The sequence below is a fragment of the Eutrigla gurnardus genome (genome assembly GCF_963514095.1).
Source record: "Eutrigla gurnardus genome assembly, chromosome: 4".
NCBI lineage: Eukaryota > Metazoa > Chordata > Actinopteri > Perciformes > Triglidae > Eutrigla > Eutrigla gurnardus.
The window spans coordinates 16590313-16614621 of NC_139918.1; the positions used below are offsets into that span (position 1 = coordinate 16590313).

The 24309-nt window shown below is 42.0% G+C and overlaps 1 protein-coding gene across 1 annotated transcript; it reads right to left on the reverse strand.

Annotated features, from left to right (window-relative positions):
- Nucleotides 1-10825: 10825 nt before the first annotated feature.
- wnt3a (wingless-type MMTV integration site family, member 3A) lies at nt 10826-22813 on the reverse strand. Its single transcript, XM_084008001.1, has 4 exons — nt 22173-22813; nt 17223-17464; nt 11509-11774; nt 10826-11419 (listed from the first exon to the last, which is right to left on the reverse strand). Exons 1-4 carry the CDS (start codon nt 22283-22285, stop codon nt 10940-10942), a joined length of 1101 nt encoding a protein of 366 aa, XP_083864127.1. The 5' UTR covers nt 22286-22813; the 3' UTR covers nt 10826-10939.
- Nucleotides 22814-24309: the final 1496 nt, after the last annotated feature.

Genomic DNA, 24309 nt, shown 5'->3' on the forward strand with positions numbered 1-24309 from the left:
GCTAGGATAAAAACGCTCAGTAAGGGGCTTGGGAACGCTGATCTGGTTTGTGTGTGTGTGCTTGTGTGTGTGTGTGTGTGTTAGAGACACAGACAGAGGGAGAGAATGTGTGTGTATGCATAAGAGTGTATGAATAAGAGACATTTGTTATCTGCAGTTTTGTGAGCCTTCAAATTCTTAAATATAAAATGATTCTCATCATTTATTTGGGATTTGGAGTTTACGTATATGGCGTGGGGTTTCAATCATTATAATAATCATGATAATAGAAGCACATTATGAAATGGCCCACGGGCAACCAATAGACTGCTGTGTGAATCGTACAAAGGAGCCGGTCCGGGCTAAGCAGTGCTGGAACTCGGATGGACAGGCATGGGACGCCTCCCTCTGCGTTTCATGTCCTGGATTATAGGTCGGGCAAAATCCCAAAGGAGGTGTGAAGCAGGAAACAAACCAAACATTATTACAACGACCAGCATCGTTGCCATGAGAGGATCCATGCTGGCTTCATCCATTGGCAACAAGTGCCACTGGGCACCCTACCCCACGCCTCTCACAGTAGGGGGCGCTACAGAGAGAGACAGGCCGGGGCAAAAGGATAAATGTGCACCAGTGTCGGCTGCCAATCACCTTTGTATGGTGATTGTCGTCCGCCTGAAAAGGTCGTTAAGGGGATTTACATAACATTTTGCACTCCGCCCCGGGTACATGCGGAAATATTCAATTCCATATTGAGTCATTACTGCGTAAAGATTGTTCTCATGTATTTTGACAGCACAGTTTTTGGAAACAAAGGGAATGAGAGCACTGGCAATGGACAATAGGAAATCCATATGAAACGTTTGGGCAAAAAACTAAATATGGCAGAGTTTCTAAGCCACACATTGTGTGTTTTTCTTGCTTTGATCAAATTTGTCCAAAGACGCATTTGTACAGTTAGAATGTCTTCATCATTGATGCCGCAAATGTGTTTTAATTCTCTAATATTACTGGTATAGCATAGATGTAGTTCAAATATTGGTTTTCAATGACAACCGGTAGTTTATGTGGGAGCCATTGGTGTCTATGGGAGATGTCCTGGGACATCCGTGACAGATGGTTGAGACAAGCCCTTCAAGAATGCACTTCCTCAGAAAGGACATGGGGTCCTCTAGCGTGGGAGGTGGTATTAAGAATGGGATTCACTGGCTTGCAGGAAGTGGGTATACTGGCAAGGTGTAAGGGTACACGTAGAACACGACATCCATGCCAGGGAACTGGATTTCCTGCTAAACGATGACTTGGTTGGACGTGAGGTTACCATGGTCCATGTCTTCAAGTTCTCAGCACCCTTTGAATGACCTGTGTTTAAAAGGACATCTCACCTTCTGTGAACCCAAAGGCCATTTTGACTGGAGTAATATTTGAGGGCTACATCTGCTCTTTGAAACTCTCTTCAAGCATCCACATGGGCAATGACGAGCCATTGCAAGATGAAACAACAATGAGGATAAAAGTATTTCTTTCAAAGACCTTTTTGTTTTCCTCAGTGGGTTGGTTTGAAGTTGATTCATGTTTGCTATGTATACAGCTTTTTAAGGGTTGTCCCACCCCTGCTCCCTGTGTTAAATCCAGCTATATCCCATTGGAGGAGGCATCAAAGTTTAAGTGTGAACCTGTTGCACCTTGGGGTAGATAATTGGTTGGAATGCACAGCATGTCGAAGCAGGGCCTCAAGGACCAACCAGTATCAACCAAAACCTGTGGCATCAAAACCAGGTAGATTTGGCATATGGGATTTTTCACTTGTCATGTTGATGCCAAATGATTTGTACGATGGTCTCATCTTATTTCTCCAACATGCAGGCATCCATGACTTTGACAGGTCGATTGTAAGTGGCCCTTTGGGCCCTTTTGAGAGGCCCCTTGGTGACAGGCCTAACATGCTCCCAAGGTGGTCCAGGTACAGTGTTTTTTATTGCTACTGACAGCTGATCTCTTCTGGTTATGTAAGCCCCTCAAAGATAATCCTTAAGTGACTGAATAATGAATTTGGAAGCATTTTGAACATTGCATACAAGTTTGTTTGCCACAGGCCAAAAAAAACAATTAATAATCCCTCCTCAATATTGGGATGTTTGGTTTACTCCAAAGATGTTCAGATAGATATTTAACAAGTAAACGGTGGTATCGACCTATCATTTCGTTGGCCATTGTTGTGATATGGAGGGCTTATCTGTGTGTGTGTGTGTGTGTTGCTCAATGGCGCACCTGTCTGCCTTAAGGCTGGAAAGGCTACAGCCTCTCATTTCTGGCTGGAACCCGTGTGGTAATGCATTAGAGGGCTTGTCATTGTACTTTATTGAAGACCTCTGACAAGCTATTTGACACCCCTGACAGGGTCAAAGGTGTCAACCTGCTCAGACTGACAGGGAGATGGACACATAAGGGCACGGGCAAATTAGGCTGCTACCTGAGTCAATTGCAGGTTGTAGCCCGAGGGCACTTTGTTGCCGGCAATAAAGCCTGGATGTAGTCTCGTGTGATGCATAGGCAGAAACCAAGATCGCTTTTCAGCATTTAAACCATACTTAGCTCATCTTTGCATTCTGTACTTTTCCTCTTGATGATTGTTTTCTTATGATGTCTTTGTGTTTCGAGCTGTTACATTTTTGTAGGGATCAAAACCTGAAAAGGCTGCAAGGTGGATGTCTGATAGCATATGTTTGTGGCATTTTACACACCTTTCAAATGCATTTTTTTTTGCATATCCACATAAAATCTGGAGACATGCATGCTGGAAACAGACTGTAAACGGTTACAGATCTACATGAAGTGATAATTATCACATTATGTCACAATCATTTTAAATATAGAGTGCACACTTGCGTGTAAAGATGTTTAGGACTATGGGCTTGTAAAGGGCCACAAAACGGCAAACAATTTAGCTGAAACCGCACAGGATGGAAATAATGGCACAATGAATTCTTAAGTCTCAAATCCTAGTTAAGACCCTCCATCTTTCAAACTAAACTGGATCACACCAAGAATCTCCTATCCCTTTATCCTGTTTAGATCCTCTAATCCCTCAGCCATTTTCCATTCTTTCTCTTTTTCTCATTTCAAATGGCAACTGTTTGGTTGTCCGGCATTGGAACGTTGAGAATTTGTCCTCCGAGTGAAAGGAAAGTAACTATATTGAAGAAAGGAAGAACAGCTTGACAGAGCCGAGAATGCTACGGATCTCTTTAAGTCCCATAATGAGATGTTTTCTCTGCTCGGAGCTTGTATTGACATGGAGACTAATGATTTCCACACAGTAATAGATTGAGAGAGTAATGCACAGGGGTGGGAAAGACAACACAACGTGATTTAAGTCGTAGAGTAGCCAAGATGCTCAGTGCCTCTCTTTATATGGGATGTGAAGAGCCTTAATGACATCACTTTTCTGGAGCAGACACACGCAGACGCAGCATTGCAGCGTTTGCATTTACCTTCACAACGGATGTGGGACCAATGAATGAAAGTTTCAAAGGAAACAAGTCTCTCTTGATCACAACAAATTAGATTTAATACAGAAACATAATTATATTCACTCAAATGATGCAAATGATTGAAAAAAAACCAACAACTTATAGAACTTGTATGAAACTTTCCTGTGGCCGGAGACCTTCCAATTAGGTACTAATGCTATCTATATTAACCCTTCGCCCCTTCCCTGACTGGGCTTTATTTGGGGGAAGGGCTAGGGGGTTGGGGTTGCCTCAATAAAAACAGCACTAAAAAGCAATTACAGTGCTGTGAAGAATGGGACTTGTCAGTAATTTGCTGTCTAAAACCGAGGAGATTGCAGGTCTGGGGCCGATTGGAATTCTGAGCCTGGAGTGCAGTGTGGGAAAAGCAGTGGGAAGGCAAGCACCACCCTTTGTGAGGTAATTACTGGAACTACCAGAGGCCAGCGCCAGTCCCTGCTAATGATAACCCCTCTCCTCTCCCCTGCTAGTCACCTTGTAATTGATACACCCAATCTCACTCACTCAGGACATGTCCACAATAATGCAGATGAATTTAGACCTTCGTCTTTCCCCTCTTCATTTGTGCGTTCCAGCCACACTAAGCTGGTGGCGTATGTATATGAGAATAAAAAAACAAGTCTGTGAATTGGCTACATAGATAATATTTGATGACATAATTGACCAATATGGTTATAATTCAACCAAATTCTTCCAAATATGTATATGTATGTTTGCTATGTATGCTGCTGTGTGGAAAGATGCATTGAAATCAAATAGGAATTATAGAATAGGACAAACAGACAGCGTTTGTGGGTATTTATTGTTTTTCTGTTTATTATTTTATATATATATTTTATTATGACACGTCTTCTCTGAAACACACTGATTCAAACACTGATCCGTTAATCAAGAGATGCCCACAGCAATTACTTTTATCAACAAAAAGATAACTAATCATACTTACGTTATAATTGCAATAATAAATTCAGCTTTACACAGGTTATTGTGATTTATTAGATTACATTGAAAATTTCAGCTAGCTTCTTAGTTCCACCATGATTTCACACTACGCTGATTACAGAAAATAAGTCGATAGCAATGTACTTTCCTGTGCTCTGACAAGAAGCATTAAGTTCTTCAGATTTACTCATTTACTCCGGCGCTTTTTAACGTCGTGGCTGAAAAACTTCACCTCAGTGAATCCACAACTTACCATAACTCAGTTTATGAATGTAAGCCTGCTACGATGGTTGCTAAGGCAATGGTACACATAAAATTGGCCACGACAATCATGCTACATTGATTTGAATGTCCGTTCTACTGTCCTGTTTCTGTGGTAAATGTTGTGTAACTTTTGCTGTATAAATGTGATGGGAGCCACACCCACAATCTCCCCCTAGAAATCCCAGGCAGGCCCTGTACTGTATACTGGCAACTAAAACATACTTATAAGCTTATAATAGTGTAAAAATAGACACACACCCTAATCATAACAATTGTTAGGATTCACAAGTTTTTCATTCTTTGCATGGATATTAGAGATATAAATATGGAATTAGACCCCAATGGAGAGATGAGAGAAAGAGGAAATCAATTGTGACCCTGACTGAAACTGGTTCTGGAAATGTATACATGCTCATCCTACCTGCTGAACCGCTTTGAGCTACAGAGAGGTGAAAAGGTGACTAATGAGTTATCATGTCTGCCCCCCCCCCACATCCCCAGCCCGCATTGATCTGGAGGATGACCCCTTGTCAACCTCCAGGCTCTGCACCCCACCACCACCACCAGACCACATCTTACAGCAGCATACCTGAACACAGGACTCCCCTGAACATCTCTTCCTCAGACCGAGGAGTCAGAGCAGCCAGCGGGCAAATCAAATGTGCACACACGCATGTGCAGACACACACCTGCAGACCGTGTGGTGTGTCTCCCGTATCGCCTCCCCCTCCCCCCTTGTTATCTCCCTGTTTGACTAATGTTCTCTTGTAAGTACAGAGGTGGCAAAATTCCTTTGTCGGCTTCAACAATACAAACAGGCACTTCAAAAGGGGATGAGGCTGCTTTACAGGTGCCACATCTCTTCTGATGATCGCTGTCCTCTTTAGAAATCTCGCAGATAACCCATCATCCTCATTCAAGGCAGGTGACATACTTCACACGTTCCCCTCCCTGGCCATAAAAAGAGAAAATGTAATGCTGCGACAGCCACAGGTGTTAAGCTGTTTCCACACCGCCATTAGAGAGTGATTTGTTTCACATCACTGCATTGAGTTATTTGTATATTTTTTATTTGTCTAATGTTTATCCAAAAGTGGGAAAGAAGTTATTAGCATCGTGTGATAAACAACACGTCTGTGGAACCTTGAGTTAGACGTTACTTGCCAAAGTGTTGGATAAAGGTGTGAGTGCTGTCAGGATCTATTTATTTAGAAATTAGAAGTGAGAAATATCACTTACGGGTCATATAGAAAATAGAAAGGACTAAAAAGGCAATTTGAGAGGGATTCGTTTGCAATATGTTCTCGCAATCAATTATAGTAATCACAGTTTTTCATGAACACATTTCATAACTACCTTACGGTTTGTAAGATTCAGTGTTACAGACACAGAGAGAATTTGAGGGAATCGTCTAGTTTCAGACAGAAGAACGCGTAGACATCAAAAGCTCGACTTCAAAGTCCATTACATAATGAAATGCCCACACACTGCACTTCCCCTCTGTAGTTCAATTTTGGCCCATCACCTTTGGTGTGTGTGTGACGCCATAAACAAGACGAGCTTTGTGAATCACATTCTTTCAAGCTGCAGTCTGTGCTGCAGCGTTGAGCTTCGGCACAGTTGAGTCTCTGATGGAGATAAAATCATGTCATCGCTCCCAGATTTGCAGGTTTGTAACCGTGTTTATCTTCACATCACCAAATGTCCTCAGGAGGAGTGAAACAGAAAGCTGGCTGGAACCAGAGTGTGACTTCTGTGGGAGGATTTGCATCGTGTCATTTGAGTGTGAGCCTTTGCACCACTCCACTGTCTATATGGCGTTCCGGTCCGCCCCACAACAACGTGGCTTTATTGAAATGCATGCGGTGGTCTCTCGTGAATGTCGGGGTGAAACTCAGGACATAAAAAAAAAGAGGGGACGCTGATTGCAATTAGGCCCATTGTCTCCCATTTATATGGTTATTGGGTGGTGCCTCTTGCAGTCTGGTCGCGTCGAAATTCTCACAGTCAGGATGCCATCCCTCTCACTGGAGCCACCGTAGCCTCCTCTGGCAACTATCTGCTAACAATGTTCATCTCACTTGGGTGACAAAGCTGCTAGGTGGGTCTGGTCTAAAGGAAGCGCCCATTTCCTTCAGCCTAAAAAGACAGCGTTGCTGCAGGGCCGGAGTTTCTGTCCATCCTGTGATCTGTTTCATGTTTTGCACTTGTTTTCACCCATTCAGATGGTGTGAAGAGTGTCAAAGGTCGAGGTGTGGAATGAGCCGCCGACAGCCTCCCAGTCACTAAACCAAACCTGAACCTGGCCGGCTCCCAGGACTTCATACACAGTCTTCAATAAGTCTTTATTCATTTCCCATTATGAGGCGGGATTTAAATGCCATAGCATTTTGAGGAACGTCTGGGGAAAATAAGTATACCCAAGTAATGAATTTCCGTCACAGAACTGTGAAAGACGGCTTAGAATATAGTTTGATGTGGGGGTGGGCGGACTAATGAATCCACATGAATGAGAACGGAAGGGAATCACTTTTTGTGGTGCTTCCACTTGGGAGGGGGTGTGTATCAATCTTTCGGTGAGATAATGGGGTTAGATAGCAGTGAGACCTGGCCTCTGGTGGTGACATTGTTGCACAGCTCAAAGAATATCAGGCGTCCAGGGTCTGAGCCGGAGCACTGGTGGGCTCTATTCACATCCGACCCTTAATCTATCTTGAGATCAGGTCTTTCTCTTCAGCAAAGCTCTATTTCTTAACTCTCATCGCTGAGATTTGTCCTCCTCCTGTATTATTGTTTCTCCAAAAGGCACAGCTGGCTTCTGCAGTCTCCCAAAAGGAATCAAATTATTAGTCCAGCTTTATTTTCTTTCTTTCGTCCTATGACAAATCCATAGCCCACGTTTGCTCCTAATCTATTAGCCTTCGTGACTGACAGGTCGTCGGTATTCTAAGTGTGTGACAGTGATTCGATTTTTCCATTCATTCAGGCATCGGTTTTATCTGTGGTGACTTGCACAAGTATAATGAGGCACCATCTGCAGACAGGCAGTCTTAGGTAATCAACATGGTCTTTTTTTGACCCCCTAGTACAGCATTTGTCATGCTTCTGTTTATTGTCAAATATATCTTATTTTGTTGAGGCTTGCAACCTGTTTGAATCAGTTGAATCTGGATTCACCACTGCACGACCCTTACTTCAGTACAATTTGGGCGATGCACATAACCTCCCTCCCTGCCTCCTGGAGCACTGTGTGTGGGCACACACGAGCCTTTGAAAGGCTGCACGCATGCAAAAGTGAATGCATGCGCAGACATTCAGTGCAGTTAGCAAGCATCAGTCATCATGTATGTGGACAAAGAAAGTAGCTTATAAATACAGTTCTAGATTAAAAGTGACACTATATGGCAGGTAGCCGAGAGAGCCTTGCAATATGCCAACTAGCTAGGCTCGGCTAAGATAAATCAAAAGTAAAATTGTTCTCTTTTTTGCTACACAAAAGTGATGACTTGATGAAAAAGGTCTGAATTTAAGATCTTTATTTTTCTTATAAGGGAGCTACTACTCCTTGTCCAGTGGCTTAATAATGACCTACTAATGAACCTACTTCTTTCACATTATGCTGTCATCTTCAGACTCACACACACACACACACACACACACACACACACACACACACACACACACACACACACACACACACACACACACACACACACACACACACACACACACGTTATATGTATGTGTTCTGGAGCCTTCCCTCAGTTCAGTCCTCAGAGGTCAAAGGTAACCATTGACCCATCTTTGGCCACTTTCTGGTGATCCAAAAATCCACAAAACAATGTTTCACATGTAGAGTTCGGTCGTTGGTAATAGAACACGTTTGGTTGTTTATGTTGCTTTATTTTGGTGTTACAGAGTTAACTTTAGAAATCTACTACAGGCAGTAAGACAAACAATACCTGTGTGCAGTCAGTGAAAAAACAGAGATGAGGTAAAAATGCTACAGCGTTACAAGTCACAACACTGTTTTAAAAAAAAAAGTATTTCTGCAAATATATACTTTTACTTACTAATATGTACATAGCATGAAATAAATAATTATAAAAAAACATCAAATTTTTAGAAATCTATAAAAACACAAAAACTAGTTTGTACAAAACTTTGGATTTAAAGACTTGACAAAAAAATTAGAACGGAAGCAAATTGTCCACACAAGCAATCGATCACATATAAAGTGTACAGTAATAAATGCAACATACGGATCATGTACTGATAGTGGTTGCTGTGTGGTCTATTAAAGATGACTTAAAATGTGACACTGGTTATGGCTGCTCATTAATATTTTCAGTCAGAATGAAAAGCAATCATGGGTGGGCAATTATAGCCTACTATACATGCCTGAGACATTACATTGGCTGTAAACAATAATTCATCAGTGACTTTACACATCTCTTTATAGTCGAGGCGTTCAGTGAAATGGCACGCGCACCTTTTCATAATATTATGTTGCTTGTCTCAGCCGTCAACAGTCTTTCACTTTCCAAATAAATAAATACATTGTTGTATTTCGTCTCAAATCAAGGTAGAGCAACATGAATGGTGTTTGCCCTGCTCTTTAGCATGACTACTAAATTATAGGCAACTAAAATAACATAAATTCTATTTTGGCCTATTTGGTTAAAATGGGAATTACTGTATGCAAGAATTAGTAAAAAAAACAAAACAAAAAACTTCACATTTTTTTCCAAACTACATATAATAGATTTCTTTCACAGAAAGAATCAATCCATGCAAGAATATACACAAATGGACAAAGACATACTGTATGTAAGAACCTACAGGCACATACACAAACACACACGCACACACAAATATTATCTTTACTTAGCAGCATTAAAATAAGGGAAGTATTGATAGTTTCAGTCATGCTGCTTGTTGTTTAGTTTGGGGGAGTTTTGGTTATCATTTAACCACAACTGCAAATTAGACAACATACAGAGCGTATATGATACAACTTAGTTAACATTTTATTTTACCAGGGAATACAGAATTGACCTCTATCTCGTCACAAATATCAAAATAAAAGAATATTATGTGTGTGTGAGTGTGTGAAAATGAAGCAAAAAATATAGTGGGAATATCCCTTTTTATAAATAACAGTTTCCCCCCACACCCAGTCACATGTGACATTGCTAATACTGATAAAAACAAGGAGAACATGCTTCATACTTCTCAACGGGACTCAAGTGCTGACTTAGAGATTCATCTACAGCTCTCTGACCACCGCAGACTTACATGGGGGTTTTTCGTTTCTCGTCTTTGGTCGTAACTGTCGATGTTGTTCAAGGCGTTGTTACTCTTAAGAAAAAGCTTCCGGTGTTTTCAGGTGTTTTGGAAAAAAATGTGCCGACCTGTGTGTATTCTTGCTATGCCGATGTTCAGTTGATGTGGCTCATGTCTACGATCGAGATTAAATTAGTCATCGCAAGCGGATATTAACTCGTTATCTTAAGAATTATGGAATAAAGAATATGTTAACACATTGCAGCATAATAACTACATTCACTCAGGTGGAAGTGCATTCTTACCCAAACATAAGTAACATATTAACACGATGAAATAACTCATTCACACAACAGTAATGTTAGCTTTCAGATATACACAGACGTACTTATACAATGCTCAGGGGGAGGATGCCTGCTGTTGAGTGTCTGATGATGTAAATTGCTCATAAATGTTGTCACTTTTTTATGGCAAAAACAAGTTAAACATTGAAGAAACTTTCACTGTTTGCCCCACGTATACTTGAAAGCATCGGCAGTGCTGTACTATTTTCAAGAAAACTAACTACTTGGAACACAGAGAAATAAAAAAAAAGAATCACCAATATGGTGTTTGTCAATGAGCCGACGGTACTCCTTTCCTATGTCAAAAAACTCTTTCATCATATCTAGAGATATCAACATTTTTGTCATCATTGCCGTCATCCTTGTGACGCTTTGTGATGTCATCACCTGTTAAACCCTGTCAGCTGATCACGGCAGAGACGGGCTCTATTTAGCGTCACAGCACAAGGCCGCTACCTCTGCCACTGGAGTCCACGGACAAGTCAGAGAGCTTGACAGTCTCTCATGTCTTGTAGATAGGCTGCTGTATTTGTGCTTCTGCCCACTGAAGTCTTAGAATTTTGGTGAGAAAAAGGCAAGAACCAGACGTCCTTATTTGCAGGTGTGCACGTCATAGACCCTCACGCACTCCTGACAGCTGACGTAGCAGCACCAGTGGAAAATGCAGTGGCACTTCTCCTTTCTCTTCTCAGTCCTGGTGTTGTGTCCTCGGCCACAACAGAGGAGGTCACACCCGTCGATGCCGTGGGACGTCAGGTTGCAGACGCGATCGTGGGTTCCGAAGGAGCCGGTTTCGGGGTTGGGGTCGCAGAAATTGGGCGAGCTTTCGTAGTAAACTAGGTCGTGCTCTGTGGGGGGTTTGAAGTAGTTGTACTTGGGTCTCAGGGTCTCCACCCATCCGCGAGACTCCTTGTGTTTCTCCACCACCATCTCTGACGCGCTGTCATACTTATCCTTCATGTAGTTGCCAGTGACTCGGAAGTCAGGCTGAGACCACCAGCATGTCTTGACCTCGCAGCTGCCCGACAGGCCGTGGCACTTACACTTCAGGAACATGTTGTCGTTGAGGGACTGAGGATAACAACAAACAAAGGTATGAGAATCAAATATATGCAATAGAAAAACTGCTACAACACAATCAGCAAAGACGAACAACTCACCATTCTTCCCGCCTCGTTGTTGTGGCGGTTCATGGCCGAGCGTGCGTCAGGGCGATTCTCCCTCGCGTCAGCAAACTCCCGGGACACCATGCTGCCGAACTCCGCATCCTCACTGCAGCCACCCCACTTCCACCCCTCACCGGGGGGGCCCTTGTGACGCGTGTCACATCCGCAGATGGTGGCCGACCCCTCAGCGCAGGCGCGGGTCACTGCGAACGCCACTCCCGCCGAGGCAATGGCGTGAACAAATGCCGACTCTCGAGTGGCTGGAAGAGAAAATCAGATATCTGTAAGACGGAGCAACATCCTGCAGTTCCTCTTAGTGTTCATTTTTAACTTTTACGATTAGATTTGTTAAAAAAAGGTTCTTGCTATAATTGCTAGAGAATGTAGGTCACCACCAGTTTATATGGATATCTGCTTGTGTTTGATCTTTTATGGTTGCATGAGCAAATATTTTTTAATCCAAGCCAACATCAGACAAACTATATATACTGTAGAGTTTGTTGCTATCATGGCTACATATGTTAAGGTTGTATCTACCAAGGTGTACCGCTATGTGTCTTCATGGCATCAATCATCCTGTGTCTGAATAAGGCCAGCAAGCCCTCTATGTGCTGTCTGACATAGCTAACTGGTGACTCAGAGGGATCAGGACCACAGAGATGAGAGGAAGAGACGGGGCCTGACAGGCCTATAATTAAGAGACTCAATTAAGCTTTTGAAAGGTTAGGAAACTGCCTCAGACTGTGGGGACAAACCATAGACACAACATGGAGATGAGACTCTAGTGTCCAGATATGCAATCCCGAACTACATTTCACAGTTGGAGGAGCGGAGAAGTCCCTGCTTCAACAGCATTCATTATGACGGAGATTTTGCCTTGAATGTATGTACTTGTATGGTCTTGCACAATCACAAGACAAGAGACACGAGGCAAAAGATAAAGAACGTGGTAACATCAGGTGTAAATATGATATAGTCACTAAAGAATTGAACGGAGAGGGTTAAAGATCAATAGTGTAATTGGGGATTGTGTGTGTGTGTGCGTGTGTGTGTGTGAGATAGATTAAGAGGCAGCGCATGCTTCTGTCTAAAGAACAAGAACGACAGCAGGGGAAGAAAGAAAAGAAAGAAGGAGGGAGCAGGAACTCCTCCCTTACAGCAGGTTCCAACCAGTTTGAAGACTAAAGGGCATTAGGAACAATGATGCAAGAGAAAAAGGACTACTGGCACCCTCCGCCACAAGGATGCCACCACCCACTTCATACCGCTATTGTATACCCACAACGTAACGCCCACAATACATTTGAACCTGTGCTCTCCTTGCTGAAGGTCTGCTTACAGCCACCATAGGTCATCTCACTTGGATACTGTATTATTTTCTATGCAATCAAGGTAGCTGAGGGCTGCAGGATGTAAATCACAGCATGAGGAAACAATCAACAGTGATTCATTACATATCACCATGCATCATCTACAGCCAGCAAAGTAAAATGTCACGGTTAGGTTAAGCCTCTCTCTGTTCCAACAGATAGTCTCTGCTGAACTAGACGATATCGTCAGCATAGATATATAATTTAATATAGTGCAATGCAGAATGTTTGTCATTATTTATCAAAAGTGTGAAGAAATGTGCATCTGGCAATGATGCTGCAGAGCAAAAGGGGGCGGAGGAGTTCAAATGGAAGAGGAAAAGAGGATTATCTTGGGATAAAATGAGCATAGGAGAAGGATCGGGACAAATTAAATATGTCCTGGTGTCTCTGCATGTGAGTGGACGAGCAAACCAAAAATCTAAACCACCTTAAACACCTAAACTATAATCTAAAATTATTGTGACTCCTTGTGACAGCCTTGCACTCCTTGATTAAACCATAGGTGTAAATAAATACAGGGGACCTGAACTGACCACAACAAAATGTAGTTCAGTAAACCACATGGTCAATCAGGTACACATTATGTGATACAAAGACTGGGGTTGATGCACATATACTGAATTCAAGCATATAAATACCTGCCAAACTAAAAAAAACGAGCACATGCAAATACACAACACAGCTATACATCTCTATATTCACCTCAACGCCATATTGTGAACCTGGTGCCAATCTTTGAATCTGGTGTGTGGTTGAGGCATTTACACTTTGTATCAAAAAACCAACAAAAGTTGTACAAATCTTCACATTTTTGAAATGTTATTGGTAATTCTAGATTGAAGCAAACAATGAATGTTGTTTCAAACGACTACTTATGTATAATACTTGAAGATTCATACAACATATACAGGGGCTAAATACACCTGTGATAGCATTTACTTCAACTGAAAACACCAGCTCTTACATTAGTTGCTTGGCCTTTCTTGATTTTACGACCAATTTATGGTATTTCAGGACACTTTTACTCCGACAATGCTCCGCCACCAAACTTTGCCAGACCCTGGCAGGCCAAGTGGTCCCTACAACCTGCTGGGGGGTTGAATCCCCTATTGTGCTGCCACTGTCACGCTGTGTTAGTCCCACAATGGCCCCAGATATTTTATATGAAATTTGCCCTGGCCAGTGATTAGTGGGGACCAAGTTAAGTCATAGCAACAGAGAACTATGCATTGGCTGGACCCCGCTTGTCGGCAGACGGGGAAATCCCTATTCAAATGGTTTAATAAAACAATCTAAAGGGCGTGTGAATGGGGAAAAGCACTTTTTCTCCTGCTTAATCTCGTGGTTGCGAAGATATTGTGCTCTGAGCAGCGCACAGCAGGGAGTGGGGCTAAGGTCCCCCCATCAACTCCATTTACCACACCCCTTCTTTCTTTCTTGCCCAGAGTTAATGATATACTGGTGTGCTAGTTTCCCTCCCCCAGCATGGAGAGACATACGTCTCATGAGAAGCACAGACCTCTTAGCTCATCCTAAATAGTTACACTTTCTCATCCTCAGGTCATAGGTCGTAACCCACATCCCCTGACCTTTCCCCAGTTAGTTTAGTTGGGACTTAATTTATTAGGTGCATTTCCTGGTACACATGGGTGCGGGCCAGTCAGAGGTACCTACAGGGAGTGAAGGTTAGATAAGTCAGAGCCACAGTACGAAACTTTACGATCCATCCCACGTGCTTTATATGTTACGTAATAGGAGTTTCCTGTAAACCTCATCTGAATTTAATGGTTTCAAGTAGGATAGTGACAGTGCATGTCTCTACCTGTGTGGGCGGCAACACCTGCAAAATTGTGACTGTCCACTTGTTGTAGCAGAGTTGCCCACACTAATTCTACCATATGACTCACAAATTGGAGCCCGATTACATCCATATAGTTGGTAGGTGTTCTGTAAATACAAAGAATGCAGAAGCAGCTCTGGGATCGGCTCCACAGACTAACAACACCTGCGCAGCTTTCTATTACCTTTCATCACGGGCAGATTCCAGCAGTGCATGTTTTGACACTTTAGTTAATGTAAATTAATGAGTGCTGACGCAGACGTAGCCTAGAGGTAGGGCTCGTGATTAGGGGTGTGGAGTGAGAGAGGATCAGGCCATATAGAAGGGAGAGAGAGAGAGAGAGAGAGAGAGAGAGAGAGAGAGAGAGAGAGAGAGAGAGAGAGAGAGAGAGAGAGAGAACATGCACATAGAAGAAGCATGTGTCCATTCAAAAAAAGGCAGGAGTGACTTACCGCTTTCATGTTTTGGGTGGATGAGGTAGGGTATGAGTTTGCGTGACAGTATGCATTTAGATGGATGAGTGTTTGTGTGCGGTCAGGCCAATGTATGATCACATTTGGCAGGAGCATGTTTATGCCAACGTATTTGAAAAGAGGTCGCGTAAACGATCAAATTCTTTTTTTTTCCACAAGCAGAAACTGAAAAGTTCTGCTCTCCTCAATACTCCATGTCTTGCATTTTTTTCCCGTACTCATCCAGTGGTTAATCCACCTCTGTAAAACAAACACCTAATGCCCTTGGTGACGATGAGGAGGACAGGGGCAGTGATGGGCTAACTGATAGGAACTAAGCCCCTGTAGCCTATAAAGGCGCTTACTCTTCCTTTCAGCTTTGGCCCCCAAAAAAAGGCAGGAGGAAACCGACACACAACAGTCTGAACCCAGACAAACAGACACCAGTGAAGACAATGGCCCGGTTGCACAGACAAACACCAGCATCAATCAAATCCAATGAAATGGAAGCCCTCTCCTACTAAGCCCTATCAAAGGCCTGTGAGCCCCTGAGTCACTCTCATTGGCCTCTGACAAAGGCACTTAATCCAGCCACTTTGACCTCTCACATTATTAAGGGCCTCAGTGACCTTAATCCAATCAAAATGATTTACTAAAGCCCAGTAGCTGCCTCCTCTTTCCACTCAGTCCCCCTGCAATTTAGGCCTGGGAGGGGAGGCAATGGGAGAGATGTGGTGGCATTTTGCACCACAATAGGGCTCAGATTGAGAACCCCTATCGTTAGCCACCTACTTGAGCTCAAGCCTTTTCTACCAACTGGCTCAGGAGTTTATTAAAAGCAATTGCCCTAAGTAACCTCCAACCCTCTGTGTTTGCATCAATCTTCTTTAAACTAGGTGACAGGTTTAGATCCCCAACCCTCAACCCTTATGTTGAGCGTTCATTCCTCAATTTTGGAGCCTGTAACTCATGTTAGAGTAAGAAAGTAGCAGACAAAACAAAAAAAGAAAAGAAGAAGAAGAAGAAAACACGGAAAAGGGCATCCTGGAATAGCGTGTTATAAAACGCATCTGCTCTACTCACTGATTGATACCGTCGGCAGGTGGTTAGCTTAGCTTTAGCACAGAGTCTGGAAACAGGAGGAAAGCGTCTGTCTGAAGGTAACAAAAATCTGTCTACCAGCACAGTGGGGATTTCTGCAGCCTGAGCCCATAAGTAGACCAGAATTGACATACACTTAAAAGTCCTAATACATCATCACATGATCTAAAGGGAAAGGTGTATTTAGAAAAGTCTCCTCGGTCTTGTGTAAGGCACTTCAGAGGATTGTACAGCAGAATAATACAGGGGATTCCCTCCTTAAGAAAACTCCCAACAAGACAGAACTCACTCATCTTAATTGTGTGCATTATTTCATGCATACAGGCTGCTCAGAGCTTGTTCAGTCCGAAGCCTATTTAAACAGGGATTTGAATGAGCATAATGAATGATGCATGCAGGGAGTGCAGCTTTTCTAATGCAAATATGAGACAGAGAGAATGTAGAATTGTATAACTATAGAGATACATTATCTGTTTTGCAGGTGGTTTGAAGTAAACCAGAAACATAATTTGGGGGCAGTATAGACAGTGTCACCAATGTATTGTACGGTGTAATGTTACATGCACTGACAGCATTATTCTTTCCTTCTATCTTTCCATGAAACAAGATCTTACATGATGCAACAAGGCCTATTTTTCTCTGTAGAATATACATCTTTCTTGACAACCTCCTACTTTGATTGTTGTAAGTAGCATTATTGCAAATGCTTCCAAAGCATTTGTTTTGTCTTCCCTTTCATAACCTGGTTTGGAAAATTGTATATTTTGTTGATAGCTTTGTCTGTTAATCACAAATGAGTTGAAACACGAATATTGCCGAACTGTGCTGAAGCACACGAACGGGCACAAAAAGAATGGCAGCATACTAATATGATGTTAAAGAGGGCACGCATCACATCTTCTTATTAAAATCTACATGAATGTGTCCCCTTTCTATAATTACCTTTATCTAATACGGGGCCAAAAATGGCCAGATTGTCATTGACCGTGGTGCAGTTCCAGCGTCGGCCTCTGAACTGGTGCTGGCACTCCTGGATGCCGATCTTCACGCCCTCGGCCACACTGGGCATGATCTCCACGTAGTTCCGGCAGAAGCGAAGCTGCTTGGGCACCAGACCCGGGATGCTGCCACAGAGGATGGGTTGAGTGCCCAGCGATGAGTACTGGTGGCCCACTGCTAGAGACCTACACGGAGATGGGGAGGGAAGTCACACTGTCAGTGCATTGTCAGGATCTTCATCTATTGATCAAACATCCCTCAAGTGGAAGACTAATTTCCTTCTCCAGGTGCGTTGTAATTTCACGTCTGAGTCTGATTGCGTGTGTTTATTTGCAGTGTCAGATGCTACCATTAGGTGTCCATCCTTTATCCCTATAACCACCCTCTCTGCAGACACCTGGCCTTTGTGTGAACAGAAATTGCAGCCCTGTCGCCACAGGAGCAGGCAGTGTTTCTGTCTGAGATGAAAGTCCACAATGCATCTAGAGGTCTTCATAGACCTTACCCTGACAACGTGGAAAACTACACCTTGTTATTAACTGTCCGCACACTTAACAGGCCTTCGGCTTAGGGTAATAAGAGTGCAAACCCTACATTGAAACTTCAGAGAGTGTATTAAGTGTAACACAGATCCCCCCCCCCCCCCCCCCCCCCCTTTCCTTTGAGGAAGGTATTCTGGGATACGACAAGTGCAAACTTGGTTCCCTGATTACATCTCTGTCTCATTCCCTTTATTGCTTTCTCTCTGTATTTATTTTCTGTGTGTCCTCTCAATTAGGACATTTAGTACCCAGTAATCATAGAAATGACTTATCCATTGTATCATTGCTTAGTATGTAATTTAACCAATTTTAAGAAACATTTCGCCATTCTGTGCTCGTACACGATCATCCGTTTGCATTTCCACATCATGTCTTCTACTAAAGGTGCTTGGTTTGATTCGTATGTGCAGCTCATTATCAAAGGACACGTCGATTGTGTGGATTACTGGACAAACAAAAACAAAAAAAATCCTCCCATCAATGTGTGATCTGCTGATCTGAGGGGTTCAGTTTTTTATTGAAATCTCACCATAATCAATATTGTGAGCACTTGAGTATTTAATAGCGGAGTTACTGTGATCTTTGGCAAGTGCTCCGCAGGGTAGCGGCAATGTAGCTTGTTGGCAATCCAGACAAGACTACATTTCATCTGAGCTGTCTATTTAAGACTAAACACTGGCAGCAGTCCTCTGCTGAACCTCCCCTGAGTTCGATAACAGTTACTGTAGCTGCTGCACAGAGAGCCAGAGCAGGTGTGCAGTCTTCTGCTGCTCTGCGAGCTTACTATCTGATGACCCGTTCACTGTTGTTCGAGGACTAATTGCTGATCACAACAAGATTACTAAAACTCCTGACACTGGCCTCAGGCTGCTTTCTCTAAAAGCTCAAAGCCCATGAAAAGATCGCCTCAGCCAAGTGACCCTTGGCTGACCACTCCTGATGGCAGCGCAACACGTTGACCTTGAATACCCCAATTATATGTTGAAATGTAAAGGCTGATTTCGTTTCAATATTACACTTTAATGCTGCCAATTGTCAGGGTGTGTGCAAGCCACCCACTGACCTGGTGAGTGAAAGGCTTGTTTCCCTCCAGCAAATGTCAGAGTCGTGTGTCACACTGCTTTTTGAGAGAATTTCTTGCCTAATTTCTACAGACAAGACCGCTCTAGTTCATCACAAATGAGACATCCAGTAGGTGTGCCGTGGCAAGTTGAAAAGGATTTCTGAGGAAATCTCATTTGTCTGCAGTTTGTCCGCAACATCCATTTTTAAAAAGAGCCACTATTACACAATCATTGCATTCACATGGCCCCTGTCAGTCCGTACACCCTGAATCTTTCCCACATCCCAAACTTTTAACATGCACAACAAACTCACTCAACATTGTGAGATGTCTGGGTCTGAAGGGAGGTGAAAACCTGTTGCAGGCCTGCATTTTTTACGAGGAGTAGTCCCCCCTGTCAGTCTGGTCTTGAACCTCCTCTGCTTCCTTTTCCACTACGGGTAAAAAAATGTTGTGTCTCTGAGGTGTCGTCTCCATCATTGACCAAGATTTTGCAAGAATGAGCGCCAAATAAAAGTTACAGGATGCGCCTAATTGTTCATCAGGACAACACCTTTGAGTGTATTTTTACATGCTTTTCCGCCAAGTCATCTTGCCATGTCACACAAAACCATCATGAGTCAGAGTGCTTCTGCTTCCCGCATGGATGCGTGTCTGCCTCACCGGGGCTGAGTAATCCATGCCCCCTCTTCCTGTGATGGAAAATGTTCTAAGAGAGGAGGCAGGGCCTGTTCCACCAGAGATGATTTATGATTTTTTTTTTTAAAGAAGCTATTACTTAAAGAACAGTGTTGTTGGATACCAGCTTGAACAAATATTTAAACTTCAACGCTGGTTTTATGTGGCATCTATTGAGGGCTTTGCTTTAATTTTTTCTAATTCCTTAAAAAAAATCCATTCATCCTCCTCACACAGGTGCCCTGCTAAGAAACTCCTAAGTGGTCAAAAATAAATAAATAAATACGTAGAATTTACTAATGCTATTAGGCTTTATCTTATGAGAAGAACACTTCAGTGTAAAGTAGTTACAAATAAATACTTAAGCGAAGCATATTCAATTTTTGTCCCAGTACAGACTTTCCCCCTCTCATCTAAGTGTATCCAGCGCAGGTTTAATGCATATTTCAGCAAGCCCAAGCAGGGTACCTTAGAATTACCACTTTACTTGTGGGCCCTGGGGCCTTGGAGCCGACTTTGACATCAAGAGAATATGTTTGGGAAAAGGAATGTGCGGCAAGCTTTCACCTCCAGGTATTTATCTTCTAAGGTGGGGTGGACTAGGGAAGGGGGCGGTGGGGCGGCGGGTGCAGCCTGGCTATGTCATGGCAGGTCGAGTAGAGACAGACAGGATCCTGTCTTAGTGCATATCCCTTTCCCCGGAGACTACTGTGACACAAAGGTTGAGTGTGATCCAGCTCCGATGGCCACAAGAAGCCAAGTTCGGCAGAGTCTGTCAGCAAAACATCATAGGTTGCTTTTCAGAGAAGCGAAAGCTCTTAGAGGGCTGACGTGCTGTTTGAAAACAGAGGGACAATGCAGCCGTCCATAAGGACCCACGCTATTTGACTTGGGATGAGTTGCTGCGAAACAAAAAAAAAAACACATCAGTGCTCTCTAGCAAGATTAAAAAAAACCTCAGTATTACGTCAAGACTGACTTCATGTGCCACTTCTGTTGTCAAAGACTGTTTGTACTGTTAGGAGCCTTTCTTTGGCTTTATAGTTAAACTCTTCAATCAAAGAGCTGCTCCACAGTCCAAAATCACACCACCAACACAGAAGTTGGCTCTTCGCTGCAGTTTTATGACAGAATGGAAACCTGCCTTCCATTGTGTCATTCATAACTGGGTCCACAAAAAAAAACAAAATACCAAAAAAACCTCTTATGGCGATTGAAATTCAAGGCTTTTCTTTTTTTTCTTCGTTTGCAAGTGTGCACATGTGTGTCAATCAGCAGGGCTAAAACATGACACCGTACACAAACAAACAACACTAAAACAGTCTGGACATGAAGTTGGAGGAGCATCTGCTGTGAAATGTATGCACTAACTTTTAGAATCAGGACTTTACTGATTCAGGTCAGTTTTTTTCCCCAGTCACTGTTATATCAGGATTTCCTTCCAGCTGTGCGTGTAATTAGTTTCTCATCAGTATTACCACCAGGAGTCCCATTAAGGGAAGTAGTAGGTACCCAATATCTGAGCAAAATCTAACAAAAAACACACATCAGGCGTTACTTTGGTGCTATCAAGACATTTGTGGTTGATGTGCAGCTGATGGATCAAATATGAATGTTATGAAAGCAGAGAAGAGCTTTTAAAGAAGATGAGAGAAAGAATATTTATATAAAAAAAGATAAAACCCTCAGAAAGTAGTGTAAATGAGTGACGTTTCTTAAATATGGGGAGTAATTAGCCTGCTGCCCTCAGGTTAGTGCATGTTCTGCAGTGACTGAGCTTTGTGTGTGAATAAAAAAAGATGTAAAAAAAAAGGTTTGATGACGTAGGGGAAAGTGAAGAAATCCATACCTATTACAGTAAATGCTTCCATCACACTACAAACGGGTGATTTGGTTTATTATAAGTCTTCAGTTATGTTGGGTTAAATGTGAAAGAATAAAAGGAAAAATATATTATCTTTCAAATGCTGATCTTTAAAACATGATATACATAATACACAAAGAATAGACCATGCATATACAGTAACAGGGTGTTTACCTTGCCTGTTGGTCCCATGCATTGTGGTTAAACGCTGGGCAACATTTCATATTTGTTCCGTGCCACTTTGACCTCATACACACGCACAAGTGGACGTGCGCACACACACGAACACACACAAACACACACACACACACACTTGCAAGGACACAAACTTTGCACCTGCTGCACTCTGAATTTATATAAAAAAAATAATGCTCCCAGTCAAATTGCATCGTTGAGAAGCATTTAAAATAAAGATACATTTTAGATAGATAATGATGTATTTCTATGATTAGGTGTGATTTCTATCAGGTCTTTTCTCTGCTACAGATTTCAAATTAAAAGCGTCGTTTCGCTTCTTGAATTGAGGAATCAAACACTCAACAGACACTCGCGTCAAAACGTCTTAAAAATACTTTTACCATCAGTGCGCCTGAATGTTCCGCCGCTGTCACAAACGAAATTAGGCGTAGAATCACTCGGAGTGACACACAAGCGGGTCTTCAGATACCTCTCAACATTTCACCAACAACAAAAAAAAAAAAAATATGTCGTCATTCGTTCGGGGATATAATGAAGATAAAACTTACCACCAGATGGGATAACTTGCCATGACACGCGTAAGCCCACAGAGCAGCAGGAAACATCCAAGGTATATCATCCTTAACATGTCGCTGAAACTTCTCCAGCAGAAAGCCCACATGCGCGCTCACACGCGCACTGAGATTTTCACTGAAGATTTGGGAGAAGAAGAAGAAGAAGAAAAGAAAAAAAACGAGCTTGCACTGATGGATTTATATTTCTATCCTCCAAAAAAACAAAACAAACAAAAAAACAACAAACAAACACTGAGGGAGAATCTATCTTTCGCGACTACTCGTGGCAGAACTCGGGAGCCAAATATTAAAAGTTAAAAGCTGCTTGCTCTTTGAGGACCCAATCAGCAGGTATTGCCAAAGGGGGAATTTTGATGATATGTTCCCTCTGTTGCCTAGCCAGGCAGTTTGAACTCAGACAACAGAATGAGCTAATTTTAAGATGTGTTTTAGTGCTCATTGAGAATTGGTCGCATTAGCATCCAGTGTGTGTGATATATAATGTTGTTTAAAGGAGAGAGGGAGGGTCTGAGGGGTTTTAAATAGACATCGGAACCCCTGTGGATTGCGTAGCTATAACAACCTGTCCGGATTTCACTCCCTGGCTTGAAGCTTCTAAAATGCAGAAATAAATATGTGTGAATTGCTCGAGACCATTATTAAGGTCTGCAGTCCTTTAGTTGTGCCTGTTTGCCATGAATGTGAGATTCAAAAAGTTGAGACGTGTTTCCAACTGAATAATGAGCTCAATAAAAGCAGACTTATTTTTATAAATTGCTATTTGAATTTTTCCAAATAAATTCTTAATGATTTTAACATCTATTAATGTTAATTAATTCATTAGTTTGTGAAATAAAAACTTAAATGTTGACTTGTTATCACTCCAGACCTGTAAAATATCAAAAAAGAAAACAAACAGTGATGTTAATGTTCTTGTCATCAAATCAAGATACATAAATGAAGATAATAAAGATTCTTTGCGGATTCATTAATAAGCCCTCACGTTGCATTACTTCCTGTCCCTACACTGTTATAACTGTGATGTTCACAGCTAACTTTATAGCTGCTTTTTTGATGAGCTGCCACTGTTTAGGCCTCTTCCAACGAAAGTATTCGATTTAGCACTTTTAAAGTCTAAACGACAGACTGTCTTTCTCAGTGTCAAGTGGCTGCTGAGAGGTGATCTGATAGGGCTGTCTCCATTTAAAGGCACTGATGCTCACTCCAAAATAAAAAAAAACTGTCCGAGTTGTGTAACATCAGTGACTAATTGTCTTTTTTTTTAATTTAACGCAAGAAATTCAAACTGTTTCGTTTTTTCAAGTAGACCATATGATGATGATGATGATAATAATAATAATAATAATAATAATAATAATAATAATAATAATAATAATAATAATAATAATAATAATAATTCAGTTACATGCCATTTTACCAAAAGTTTCAATAAGACTTTAGTGCACGTTGGTAGTTTTTAATATGAAAACAAGAACCCGTTTGAATTTAAATATTTAGTTTCATTTTCTCGCTGCACCTTTTCTGTGAGTTTTTAGAGTTTAAGCTTCCTTCATTTGTTCGAGATCATTTTAACATCTTCATCTCCTGGATGTTTTGTAGGCTACAACATTTATTCAGTCAAGCAACCTGTCATTGTCCTTTAATCTCCAAAAAGTGTCTCGTCTGGAGGAGGCAAAACATGGCACACACGCCCTGCAGCCGAAAAGGTGTTAGCGCCATCCAGTGGATGTTATCGCGCGTTGCAGGACTGACAAAGCCAAGAAAAGGCTTTCAATTACACCTCATACTACAGCAATACATGATACACGCCACCTGTGGGTCCGCTCATCACGTCCGGTGGTGGAAAGTAACTGAGTAAATGTATTCGAGTATTGATATAAGTACAATAATGTGCTTGTAGCCTACAACTCCAACTTCAATTTAAATACATTTAATAGTGGAATATTTTACTTTTCACTGGACTACATTTATTTGACAACTACAGTTAGTAGTAAATGAAAAATATTTTTTTTAGATTTTAGAAAATCTATGATTACTTTATAAAATATGATGCATTGTTGCAGATTATATAAATAAGTTATAGATCTTATAATATGACAGTGATGATTAA